Here is a 14,643-nt window from a genome sequence, read left to right as displayed (position 1 = left end):
TGTAGCATATCAGGCGTAACAGTTTGGATAGCTGCTGTTATTTCTCGTTTCAAATCATCAATGGTGGCTGGGAGAGGTGGCCAAAACACCATATCCTTAACATACCCCCATAAGAAAAAATCGCAGGGGGTAAGATCAGGGCTTCTTGGAGGACAGTGATGAAGTGCTCTGTCACGGGCTGCCTGGCGGCCGATCCATCGCCTCGGGTAGTTGACGTTCAGGTTTCATAACTAACCTTTTTCGTAGGATTCTCCATACAGTTGATTGTGGAATTTGCAGCTCTCTGCTAGCTCTGCGAGTCGATTTTCCTGGGCTGCGAACAAATCCTTGCTGCATGCGTGCTACATTTTCATCACTCATTCTCGGCCGTCCAGAACTTTTCCCTTTGCACAAACACCCATTCTCTGTAAACTGTTTATACCAACGTTTAATACACCACCTATCAGGAGGATTAACACCATACTTTGGTCGAAATGCACGCTGAACAACTGTCGTCGATTCACTTCTGCCGTACTCAATAACACAAAAAGCTTTCTGTTGAGCGGTCGCCATCTTAGCATCAACTGACGCTGACGCCTAGTCAACAGCGCCTCAAGCGAACAAATGTACAACTAAATGAAACTTTATAGCTCCCTTAATTCGCCGGCAGATAGTGCTTAGCTCTGCCTTTTGTCGTTGCAGAGTTTTAAATTCCTAAAGTTGTGGTATTCTTTTTGAATCACCCTGTATAACTGGACACACTAGTGATATATACAGCTGTATCTTGCTTTCCTGGGATCCAGTGTGTAACATATATAGGTGGTTTAAACTATAGTCCACCCAGTTCACATTTATTATTCTTTGTCAAATTTCCTTCTCTGTTTCACTTTTATTTGACACTATTGACCCCTGGTAGTTGAATGTTTCAACTCATTCAAAATTGCGACCATCTATGCTTATGGCATCCATATAATTTTGTCAACAAAATACTACCAAATACTCTGTTTTTTCATTACTGACCAGTAACTCTAGTTTACTTACTTCTAGCATAAATCAAGATGTATCTGCTGTCACTTCACTCAAAGTTTCACCCACTATCACCAAATCATCTGCAAATGCAAGGATCATCTCACTTCCAGTGATCTCCATCACTCCATTACTATCAACTGCACATCTCACATTTTCTTCAGTGGAGCAAGCAGATACCTTTGGAAGATACTTTGACAGAATACTAAATCATGAAAACCAAGTAGAAACCAAAGAACAGTAGGGAGGCTAGCAGTGAGGAGGGGGGGGGGGGGAGGGGGAGGGGGGAGGAAGGAGGCAGTGGTAGTAGAATTTAGGATACAGCTTTTGGCAGGAATATGATTAGTTGAGGAGATCCCCACAGAATGGAAAAGGCCAATTTTATATGCAGTTTTAAAAAAGGATGATGTCATGAACATGTATAATTACAGAGAAATCTCACTGCTGGAGACAGGGTATAAATTTTACACCACTCTTGATACTAAGCTAACCAAAACCATTGCTCAGAGGAATTGTAGGCAAATACCATTGAGGATTTATCCTGGAATACTCAACCACTCACCGTATCTTCACACTGACACAAATGAAGTAGAAGTTTTATGAATATGATAAAGACCTGCACTTTATATTCATTGACTCCTGGCAGGCATACAACAGCATTAATTGGCCAACACTATGAAAGATAATGCAAGCATTCAGCATACCACTGAAGTACATTAGGCTGTTTGCACCCTATCACAATGATTCCAGTGCCAGGTTGCAAATCAGTTGTCAGCACCCTTCGTAGTTAAGAATGGGTCGAAACAATGTGATCTTCTGTCACCATTTCTGTTCAGTATTGCGCTGGAGATATGTACTTTACATAATGAAATTTACTTACAAAAGAAAAAGGAAATTATTCACAAAAGTGAAGTATATTAAAAATAACTAAAATTTCTACCTCTGTTGTCTACTAAGATAGCTAACATCAGTGTTTGACTTATTGTTCCTTGAATAGCATTTCAGCCTTAGTTTCTGTCATTTTGTGGATGTGTAGAATCATCACATCCTGGTATTTTGTCTGATTATCAGTACTTTATTATATCAATACTCACCTTAATTCCAGTTTATTTTGTTATGTGCCCTATTCTAACACAACTTTTATTTTCAGTTTTGTGAAACAAAATGACCAGAAGGCTGCAAGTGTATACCTAATAAAAGCTACCTCTGGATGCATTTCATTCTGGATAAGTATGCTGAAAGGTACAGAAACTTATTCTTTTCGGTGTAATAAGCTATTTGATGAAAGTAGTGGGTGGATTAATGAATGTTTTTGCATTAGATGCAGAAATGCAGAACACAGAATACACAGTTACAGAATACTTTCTACTTAGAGAACAAAGTTGCTGGTAGCTTTCACACAGTTTTTTGAACAATATCCTTTATAAACCAAGGATGTAAAGAAAACATCCAAGTCAACATTTTTTCACAAACCATTTTTTTCTAAATATATGAAATAATTAAATATGTAGTGGCCATTACTTACCTTCACAAGGCAAAACATTTAATATTGTTGATACACACATGTATCAGCAGTAAAGCAGTGCAGTTTCAGTTGCCCGACACTGTAGTCATGTGTGTGAGTTGCTTTTGCGTGTGTGTGTGTGTGTGTGTGTGTGTGTGTGTGTGTGTGTGTGTGTGTGTGTGTGTGTGTGTGTGTGTCTGTCTGTCTGTCTATTGCTGGCGAATGCCTTAACGGCCAAAAGCTATAATTGTGAGAGTCTTTTTGTTGTGCTTATCTGCAACTCAGCATCTCCGCTATATGGTGAGTAGCAACAGGCATTACATGCATTGAGTATAAATAATAATGCATTGAGAATGGCTAGCTTCTAGTTGAAATCTAGCTCTCCACAATAAAATTTAAAAAGGATGACTGATCGCTGCAATCTATAATTTACAGTTCAAGTTTCATTGAGAGATTAAGTTTTCCTAGTGCCAAAAATAGAAATAAAGTTTAGTTGCACAGAAACATTTATCAAAGTTGGTACTGAATTTGTTGTGCTGTTTCTCAATACATTCAGTATCAGTCTTTGTACATCCCTGATGTAGAAGATTAGCATATCAAATTATAACCAGTATGTCACAGTTGTTTACACCTTTAAATATATGCAGAAGTGTTGATTACATTATTATTTCTACTGGTTCATGGTATTTGACCCATAAGTAGAGCTGAAGATGAGTTTCAGTTGCTACAGTGAGAGAGATTAGAAAGTCATCACAGACTTAACACCTGGAAGAAGAAAGAATCACAGCCACAATTTTCAACCACAAGAACAGGAATGTTACAAACAATAGGGAAATGTTAACTGTCAAACTCAATAGCAACCTCCCACTAGTGTATGACACCTGTATTCTGGATAACCTTCATAAAAAGTGAATTCAATAAAATTACTCTTTTTAATCAAGGCTGTACAGTGTTCATTATCTACTAAATGACTAATTTTTATGTTTTCTAGTGCTGCTCATCACGTTGGTGATGTTAATGATTGCTCTGATGAGAAATCATGAAGTGCTCATAATTAGTGCCCACAAACTCACAGCAACTACCGTGGGTTTCATTTTTATATGTATTAATCTGCTCAGCACCATCATACAGAATTTAACACAGGACATAGCAGAATATCTCCAGTATTTCAAATATTTTGAAGCTAATTCTAAACTTCAGGTAAGAATTTTAAAATGAATACAGTGGTTCTCAAAATTATCTTCATTTATATTTTCACTTACTGTTAACAATGATACACTTAAAGAGAAACCCACAAAGGGAGCATCAGTTTATAAATATAGATAGATAAAAATGATAAGCAGTTTTCTGCTGCATGTGTTTTCCTTCAAACTAATTATGCATCAGTACATATGATAAGTATTTGTCCCTGTCGTCTGTGTTGGTACAAACTACATTTCCTAAGACACTGAACATATTGCGTAGTTCAATCTGACATACTTTTATTTTCATAAATAAATGTTTATTGCTTAGATTTCCTGATTTCCTTCCTGGTGAGTTGAGTTCATTCTGCCTTGAAGTCTACGCTTTTCTCTAGGCTATGATAACTTGAAATTTTAGTAGTATGAACAATTATATTCATCTATGGATCACTTTTACTATGATGGACATTGTTTGGTATGACAATTTAAGAACAAAAAACATCTCATACACACAGACATTAACATAGTTACATGTCTAGTAACAATGAGTTAGGTAGTTGTCCCTGACCTGACCCAATAGTAAAAACCATTGTGGCATTTGACTCAAAGTAATTTAGGAACATTGTGTTAAGCCAAAACAGGATGAACAGATGTGGATTAGAGCCTCCATGCTTCCAAATACAAGGCCAGTCTGTTAAAATCTGTGTACTTCATTTGTCTTATCTTAAGTGAAAAATACCGTTTTGTTTATACACTACCACTCATTAATTTCAATACACCCCGGTATTTCGTATTTACAACACAAACCAAACATTATTTCTCACAAAATATAATTATATTAATTTCCACATACATAATACAATCACAATCATTATATTTTACATTCATCAGGGTATCCTCCTTTGGATTTAATGACTGCCTCACAGACTCAAGGCATGCGGTCAGTTAGCCTCTTAGGTATCGTGAATCTATATTATTCCACACAACCCCTAAACAATATTCCAGAGATGTTCCTTGCTGGATATATTAACTTCCCTGATACATCTGTCCACTTCATCCTAGACCATTTCAATGGGATTACAATTGGGGCTTTTGGATGTCCATACTATATCATTCATTACTTTCTGTTTTTCCTTTGAAGCAGTGTAGTTCATACAGTACACTGACAAATGTTTTGGGTCATTATCCTGTTGTAAGGTGAACCCTTTCCCTATTAAATGCAATCTGCTTTTTATTGCACAATACTGAAGTATGCAGTGGTACTGCTTCTGATCCATACATCCTTCTATTTTCACAATGTTGCCAACTCTATCTCCAGCAAAACATCCCCAAACCATAATAGAACCACCACCATGTTTAACTGTAGGTAGAACACACTGCTGGGCTACACTTTCCCCTACAAATCAGCGAACAAATATTCTCCATCTGGTTCCAAAAAATCTCAAACTTCGATTCACCAGTGAATAACACCTTCTTCCACTCTTCCAATGTCCAATTACAACGTTTTCTAGCCCATTCAAGCCCCTTCTGTTTATTTATGGGTCTTAGAAGCAGTTTTCTTGCTGTGACACATCCTTTCAAGCCGGCTTCAGTCAGCCTACTGTATATTGTTGCTACAGATATTGTTGTCATGTTCATTTCTACCAATTATGTACAAATTTGTGGCGCTGTGTTGAATCTATTTCTCTTACTGGTAATTCTGATATATTTATCATCACTTTTAGTTGTTTTATGAGGTTGTCCTGGTCATGGTATGTCCTTTTTGCTATCTGTTGTCTTCTGGCAGTGAAGGGTGTATTGCACTCCCCCTATAGACACACTACACTGTTTCACAATTTGGCAAATAGATAATTGGCTAAGTGGTAAAATAACAGCAGGTTTTTCTATGGATATCTCCACTCATGGAGACATACTAACGATGTGCACACCTCAGTGTCATGAAGAAACTGACGTGCAGGAACCACATGTTATGTATCGTAGCAATGTTTGCCATTCGCTGTGGACATCACATCACTACAGGGAACAACACAGGTGCACCAGCAAATACGTAAACAAACATATCAGATATGTACATAATGTTTATGTACACAACATTGTTTGTTGGGTACTATTCTATCTCGATGACCACAAACAATAATCATGACATGTGTACAACAGTATTAGACCTTATCTACAGAGAACAAGATGTCATTTACTGGGTGTATTGAAATTAAAGAGCGGTAGTGTACATTCAAGGAAGGAAGGTTTTAATGTAATATGCTAGTGACAGTGTTCATTAATTTCTCCATACACTACACACATGATCAGGCAATATCAGGTTGATGAAAATGATGTTGGGGCATGTTTTAGTTGCATATTGCACACTGCAGCTTCCCACTTATTTATTGTTCAGCTAATTCAATCTATACAAGATGCAGACTCTTTAAGTTATTAAATACATTTTTAAGAGGAGTTTACATGCATCTCTGTCTGCTGCTGTCTTCTGTCAGCTTCCCAATTAATCCCTGAAAAGCTGTGTCAGTATCTCTCCATAATGAGTGAGATGTTGAACTCAGAAAGAGGGTACTGTCGATGGGACATAAAACCTATAATCTAACCTAATGTAATTTCCAAGAAAGAGGATAAGTAGTTTGTATTATCCATTACAGAGTTTTTGTGTAAAGTTTTTCAGAAAAGGTGAGGGGTAGTGGGAGGAGGGGTGGGGGGGGGGGGGGTGGGGGGTGATGGAGAGGAAGAAGAATAAAAAAGTCTAATAGGGCAAAGGTGTGTTGCGAAATTAGACAGCTGTCATATTATTATGTATCGCTACCTTGAGGAGAACCAGCACATCTCTAAAACCACTAGTTTAGTGAAATCCCCACTTACAGATAGCAACCAAAGTTTCAGTCAACATTTCTCCATGAAATCACATCAGCATTGTCTTTTTCTTTCTAAGTAGCACATACTCAGAGGTAACTTTTCCATAGCTTTTCTTTCATTTTGAGTGATAAATTAACCCTAATGGCTTCAATTGTGACACTTTTCTACAAAGAAAACTTCAATTTTAGTTAAAGTGCTTTGACTTGTGACACATAAAAATATAAATTTCAGCTCTTATATCTGTAAAGGGTATCAAATAAATAATTTAATAAAGAAATAATTATAAGAAAATATTTATTTGTAAAAAATACAACATAACACAGCACAAATTATTTGAATCAAATCAAGAAATTAATCAACTCAATTTTTTGGTTTGTTTTACATTTTACATAAAATAGTTAGCACAGAAAAATTAACCTACAAGTTATTAAAAAAATCAAATTGTAGAACTATATTTGTATGTATTAACTGCAACAGTTCAGCCTTTTCAGCATCTGATACACATTTCTTAGCATTATAGGCTTTTGCCAGACACATCTTCTGCTTGTCACTTTCCGATTTTTGTTAGCGAGTTGTTTTATGATTATTGGTTAATAATACTACTTTAGAATCTTGTTCACTATAAGAGTTCTTATACATCAACTCATTTGGTTTATCTTGGTCGATCCTAAAACTCTTAACTTCAGAAATATTGAATATTTCTTTGTCAGTATTCCTTGCCTTAATTTTGAAAGTCATAAAAATCATCATAACAAAGCTCGTGCTCAGTATATGGCATGCCAGATTTTTTTGCTGACCTTATTAGGCTTACATAATGATGAGGAACATAGATAGGACCAGATTTTCAAGCTGTTCTGATCTGTTCCTCAATATTAGAACGTACACTGTCTTCCCCATTTTGGGTATGCCCAAAGATTAAATATTTGTGCATTATGGCGTTAATCCACTTGAAAGTCAGTATAGCTTTACAGTACATAGTAATAATGTTTTTATTTTTATTTTGACTGGCACACTTATCTGAATAAAAAATGACTCATTACCCCTTTCTTGATGCAGTTGTTCTAAATAATGTCATACACAGGAAGTAATTTCAACAGAACCTTGATTTTCTTGTCCTTTGTGCCAAACACAGCAATTAACGTAATTTGTGTTAAGCTGAAAAATTGAAAATGTTCAGTTTGGAAATGTAGTAAAACGTGGAGGCATCACCCACAAGACATGGTAATACAGCTTGTAAGTCATACACTACTACTATATTACTAGATTTCTTATCTTTCTCTTTCTCAATTTGTGACAGATCTTTCTCTTTCAAATGGTTCTCATATTGCACTGCAAATTTTTCTTTTTCTTCATTAGATACATTTTCAAACTTGGTGCAGAACTCACACTGATCCTTCTTTGGGGTAAAAAAAAAAGCCAGATTAAATTCTTTGGTAAAAACTGTGTAATACATGAGGTACTTACCATACTCCAACTTTTCTTCTTTGCACAGATTTTTAATCTCCATAAAGGTCACTTATTGTTTTACAACCTTCAATGTATTCTTTAGAAGTTCTGGCATGGCAGTAGTGACTAGGAATCTTTGGAATTGAGCTGATATGTTTCCTAAGGTTTTATTTTATTTCTGTTGACACAGTCAGTTGTTTACCATGTTTTCCCTGTAAATCAGTGGAAATAACTCCTCCTTGAACAGAAATTCTCTATTCCTCAACAGTTCTAACCATTTGTCTGCTTATACCTAAAGTAGCAGTAAAAGACTGTTTACAAACTCTTGCTTTTTCACTATTATGATCAAAATAAAAAGCAGTGTTAAGATGACGGTGACTATCTTCCTTCTGATAGCAGTTCCTTGGCTGTGTGGTTGTCATGTTAATAGTGATGTAATCACATTGCCTCTGTAAGCCTCCCATTTTCCAGTAACTCTGAAAAATATTTTGTCTCTCTTAATCAGAGAATTTTTTTGAACATCTAAGGTAACACTTTTCCCCACATGGAGGCATCATTTTCTGAGCTTCTCTCATTACTATAGTCCTTTCAATTGTTCCATTGTCATTTTGTATTTTCTTTGTAGACTTATAATTTTACCACAGTTCCTTAGGATTTTGCTTTTGTTTTTTTGCATTTGCCAACATTCCTCTTTGTCTTTCGAGTTTTATTGTCAGATTTACATGGGAATAACACTTTACTTTTATCTTTTCTTCCCCCTTGTTTAGATTTTGTAATTCTTTGAGCAGATTGTGAATTTGAAGTGGATGATGAGTCACTAGAATAGGCAACAAAGTTAGGGTCAGCATCTGTGTCATCGGAATCAAAATCTTCAAAAAGTCTATCTGCAACACTCTTCAAAAACATGGAGGTATTGTTTTCACCTGGATCACTACAATCGTTTTTAGCAGATGTGTATCTGCTGAGGTTGTTATCATTCTGATCACCAGAATCATTCAAAACGCTACTGCCTTGTAAAACCTCAGTATCACCACAGTGTATTGGAACAGCTGCAATAAACAAAATAAGTAAGTACCTTTCATGTGAATTGCATAAAACGTACTTAACATAATACATGATTTGTCATTGCATAAAACTGACCTTGAGAGCCGGTCATAATATGGTGTACATTTTCTTCAGAATTGTTTGGACGTTGAAGCTCCCAAATTGCAGCATTTTGATCATTTCGTTTGACAGCTAACATGACAATTAGTGGACTTCATGAACTAGCCGACATTGTTGCAACTGAAACAGATTCATCACTATACGTACTTCTTTGTTCAAGAGTGGCACAAGACAAAATATTAGAGCATGACATTACAGTTTCAAAAAAAGGTTATGAATAATTTTTTAGAAGAGTGGCACATCTCAAAATAAAACAGGAAAAGAAATAGTATGTAAACTAATTCTATAAACAAAACTGTCACAATAATTTCCTTGTTAGGCCCTCTGTTGTTCTTGGTGTACATTAACAATTTGCCAAACCATCTGACAGTTGCAGAAATGGTGATGTTCGCTGATGACACTAGCATTTTTATAAAAGGATATACTGAGGATGACCTACAGCAGAGTGTCTCTAGGACAATAAATGAGACAAGAAAATGGTTTAGTGATAATGCTTTGATCATAAATAAGGATAAAACGGTATTGATGAATTTCAGTAATATTAAAAGTAAAGCTAGAAGAAGAGTAAAAGCTGAGTTAGGGAACTATGTTATTGCACAAGCTGCATACACAAAATTCCTCAGTATATGGGTGGATGAGCACTTGGGATGGGAAAAGCATTTAAAAGTTTTGAATAAAATATTAAGTAAATGCTGCTATGTGCTAAGAATGCTTCGGGAATGCTGCAACACTGAATCATTGCAGTGTGCCTATTATGCTTACATGAACAGTTTGCTTAGATATGGTGTGATCTTCAGGGGAAATACAGGTACGGCAAAACAAGCTTTCAAACTTCAAAAAAAGGGCTGTTAGGATAATGAAAGGGGTTCCCTCCAGAGTTTCATGCAGGGAAATATTTAAAGAATTTAAAATACTGACTCTCCCTAGCTTATACATCTATGAATGTGCATGCTTTCGGAAAACTCACCAGGAATTTTCAACATTAAATAATCAGGTTCATAACCGTGAAACAAGGACCAGGGATGATTTTCACAGAGACAGCCACAAAGAACACTCTACCAAAAAAGTGTAAACTACCAGCCCAAAATACTTTTTAGTGCATTGCCTTCTACAATAAAGAAAATTAAAGAATTTCATAAATTCAAGGTAGATCTTAAACAATTTTTACTAACACATAGTTTCTATAGCATTGAAGAATATCTGAATATGGAAAAGTAATATTATTTATATATACTGATATAAAATATTTGTATTTATTCTCCAAGTTTTTGAAACAAATTAAAGATAAGAAAATATATTGTAATTGACTACATCCATACAATGTATATTGTTAACGGATGAATAAAGAGATTGATTGATTGATCTCAAAATAAAACATTATTTATCATATAAATGTACTGTGCCTACTTACTTTCACATGGAGAACACAGGCACTATTCAAAATGTGACTCTTTTCTTCCAACATCCACATGAGCACTGGCCGAATGCTTCTGCACAACTGACAATGCGACACTCTTTTTCCAGTTGTTGGTATAGGTTCTGTTAATGCATCACTGTCATAACTGCTCTCTAGTGGACGAATAATGCCAGTTACGTTTGTGACACTCTTCCACATAGAAGTATTCCCCTTTCTCATTTTGTTGATGACATGAGCGAAAAATCAGCATTTTTCGAGTTGTGCCAATTTTCTTCTAATGTAGCGATATGTACTTGGGTTACATTTTTTACAAAACTCCTACTTTGTGTTATCGAAGTGATACTTCATTGTACAGAATGTACTGCTTAATATGTACTTTCTACCTGACTTTTTAATTAAGTTGGTTTTAGTTAATTCTTTAATCTCCTCAGGTAGTTTATTGTACAGTTTCATCCCATGGTAGAAGACTTATTTTCAGTTTATGTTTATTCTTTCAGTCCAGATCTCATTCCTTGGTATTGGAGAGGGTCGTATGTGCAATAATTATCTTTTTTGATGTGCATAACAGAGATAAATGTGCTCATATGGTGTAATTAACATCCCTTTTGTTTTGAACAGATACTTAGAAGGAGGCTGATTACTACTTTTGATCATTGTTCTTAAGACCTTTTCCTGTAGTTTAAAAAATGTTTTGAGATTTTCTAAGAATTTTATTTGATTAATTAATTAATTTATTTGTTCAGCTTATGGTTTACTGAATTATAGCATACAAGTATATACATTAATCTGATACTGGATAAGACAATATGAAACAGCAAAATTATATATAAGTCCAGAATGAAATAACAACATACACTACTGGCCATTAAAATTGCTACACCACGAAGAAATGCAGATGATAAATGGGTATTCATTGGACAAATATATTATACTAGAACTGACATGTGATTTCATTTTCACGCAGTTTGGGTGCATGGATCCTGAGAAATCAATACCCAGAACAACCACCTCTGGCTGTACTAATGGCCCTGATATGCCTGGACATTGAGTCAGACAGAGCTTGGATGGTGTGTACAGGTACAGCTGGCCATGCAGTTTCAACACAATACCACAGTTCATCAAGAGTAGTGACTGGCATATTGTGACGAGCCAGTTGCTCGGCCGCCATTGACCAGACGTTTTCAATTGGTGAGAGATCTGGAGAATGTGCTGGCAAGGTCAGCAGTCGAACATTTTCTGTATCCAGAAAGGCCCGCACAGGACGTGCAACATGCAGTCGTGCATTATTCTGCTGAAATGTAGGGTTTCGCAGGGATCGAATGAGGGGTAGAGCCACAAGTGGTAACACATCTGAAATGTAATGTCCACTGTTCAAAGCTCCGTCAAAGCGAACAAGAGGTGACCAAGATGTATAACCAATGGCTCCCCATACCATCACGCAGGGTGATATGCCAGAATGGCTTCCAATGTGCGTTCACCGCGATGTCACTAAACACGGATGCAACCATCATGATGCTTTAAACAGAACCTGGATTCATTTAAAAAAAAATGACATTTTGCCATTCATGCACCAAGGTTCATCATTGAGTACACCATCGCAGGCGCTCCTGTCTGTGATGCAGCATCAAGGGTAACTGCAGCCATGATCTCCTAGCTGGTAGTCCATGCTACTGCAAATGTCGTCGAACTGTTCATGCAGATGGTTGTTGTCTTGCAAACGTCCCCATCTGTTGACTCAGGGACCGAGATGTAGCTGCACGATCCATTACAGCCATGCGGATAAGATGCCTGTCATCTCGACTGCTAGTCATATGAGACTGTTGGGATCCAGCATGGCGTTCCATATTACCCTCCTGAACCCACCGATTCCATATTCTGCTAACAGTCACTAGATCTTGAGCAACGCGAGCAGCAATGTCCCGATATGATAAACCGCAATCACGATAGGCTACAAGTTGGAAACATGATGGTAAACATTTCTCCTCCTTACACAAGGCCTCACAACAACCTTTCACCAGGCAACGCCCGTCAACTGCTGTTTGTGTATGAGAAATCGGTTGGAAACTTTCTTCATGTCAGCACGTTGTAGATGTCACCACTGGTGCCAACCTTGTGTGTCTGCCCTGAAAAGCTAATCATTTGCATATCACAGCATCTTCTTCCTGTCGGTTAAATTTCATGTCTGTAGCACATCATCTTCGTGGTGTAGCAAATTTAATGGCCAGTAGTGTAGAAAGTATAGATTGCAACACACCAGATGGAGAAGCTGTAGAATCACAGACAGGCACAATGAAAACAAAAACCATCCAAACGGGCCTTGAAGGCCCAATGGTACCAACCAGATGTCATGTCATCCTCAGCCCTTAGGTGCTTAGGCATCAGCGAAGGTGGATACAGAGTGGCATGTGGTCAGCACACTGCTCTTCTAGACAGTGTCAGTTTTCATAGCTGGTGCCACTACTTCTCAATTAAGTAGCTCCTCAATTAGCTTCATAAGTGCTGTGCTGACTGCACCCTGCTTGCCAACAGCTCTCAGCAGACCTGAATGCCAACCCATCTAAGTGCTAGCCAAGCCCGACAGCGTTTGACTTCATTAATTTGATGGGAAATGGTGTTACCACTTTGGCAAGGACATTGGAAGGCATGACGAGAAAAAGAGTGCTAAAATTTTGCACAAAGTCTTTCTTCCAGAATAGAAAAAAACACACCCACTCACACAAGAAGAACTCACACACATATGCCCACTTTCTCTGGATCTGGATTTCCACTGCAACTGCATCTGACATGAGCAGCAATCTGCAGGGATGGGTGGTGGGGATAAGGAGGGGGTATGAGGTGAACAGGGGCAGGAATAGCAGGATACAGGTGGAGGAATATGCTGTACTGCCTGTGGGACTACACTAGGCATGGCCTTCACCTCAATAGGAAGGGGAAGGGAAAACTGTCTGGGTTGATTGCAGAAAACTTAAGGGGGGACACTGGCACAAGTGGTAAAATACCAGTGGTCACAGGTGTCAGAGCGATGCCTTTTTCAGGACAGGGAAGGGGGAAAGAAAACGAGTTTTAAGAGAGATTAGCAGACACACTCAGTTTGAGAAAACAGATGAACAGGAGTCAGATTTTATCATACAGCCTCCATTTAAACTGTGTGTAACAGAAAGTAATCAGAAACTGGCAGTTCATCTTCGCCAAAGCAGTTACAATCCCATTAGTATGCAGTATCAGTCATCTTTATTACACCAGAACATTCCGGGACTTAGAAATAAAGTTGATGAACTACTCACTTGTATCGATGAAATGAATTCATCTAACCAAATTGACATAATCTGCCTCTCTGAACATCAAGTGACCACTGATATAGATATGTTAGACATTTCAGGATTTAAGCTAGCTTCCTACTTCTGCAGAGTAGATATGGATGGAGGAGGAGTTGCCACATTTATCAAAAACTGCCATAAATTCAGGAACATTGACATTAATAAATTCTGTTTGGAGCAGCATCTAGAAGCATGTGCAACAGAAGTAGAGTTCCATAACAGACCCTATATAATAATAACTATTTACTACTTCTGCAGAGTAGATATGGACGGAGGAGGAGTTGCCACATTTATCAAAAACTGCCATAAATTCAGGAACATTGACATTAATAAATTCTGTTTAGAGCAGCATCTAGAAGCATGTGCAACAGAAGTAGAGTTCCATAACAGATCCTATATAATAACAACTATTTACCGAGCACCTGCAGGAAATTATAATCTATTCTTAGATCATCTAGAAGCTCTTTTGGGTTATTTAACAGGAAGAAACAAATAAATTTTGATTGCTGGTGACTTTAATACAGATTTTCTAATGCAATCTTCCAGTAAACATTCACTGCAGTTAGTAATGTTGTCTTTCAATCTAACTCACACTGTAAACTTTCCAACTAGGATCACTAAATCCTCAAGGACAGCCATTGATAACATTTTTATAGACAAATCAAAGGAACAAAATAATATCATAAAACCTGTTATAAATGGACTATCAGATCATGACATGCAGCTCCTTGTTTTAGATGTAAATTCTAA

The 14,643-nt window shown here is 37.1% G+C and overlaps 1 protein-coding gene across 1 annotated transcript in view; it reads left to right on the top strand.

Annotated features, from left to right (window-relative positions):
* LOC126455676 (ATP-binding cassette sub-family C member 12-like) overlaps window positions 1–14,643 on the top strand; it is a 518,625-nt gene that overhangs the window by 406,816 nt on the left and 97,166 nt on the right. Inside the window, exons 24-25 of the mRNA XM_050091443.1 lie at window positions 2,156–2,247; window positions 3,501–3,709. Coding sequence (XP_049947400.1) covers window positions 2,156–2,247; window positions 3,501–3,709 — 301 coding nt within the window. The remainder of the gene's footprint in view (window positions 1–2,155; window positions 2,248–3,500; window positions 3,710–14,643) is intronic.

Source organism: Schistocerca serialis, chromosome 2 (genome assembly GCF_023864345.2).
Source record: "Schistocerca serialis cubense isolate TAMUIC-IGC-003099 chromosome 2, iqSchSeri2.2, whole genome shotgun sequence".
NCBI lineage: Eukaryota > Metazoa > Arthropoda > Insecta > Orthoptera > Acrididae > Schistocerca > Schistocerca serialis.
Note: the sequence above shows the minus strand (reverse complement) of the source record. Positions and strands in the feature narration are given on the sequence as shown.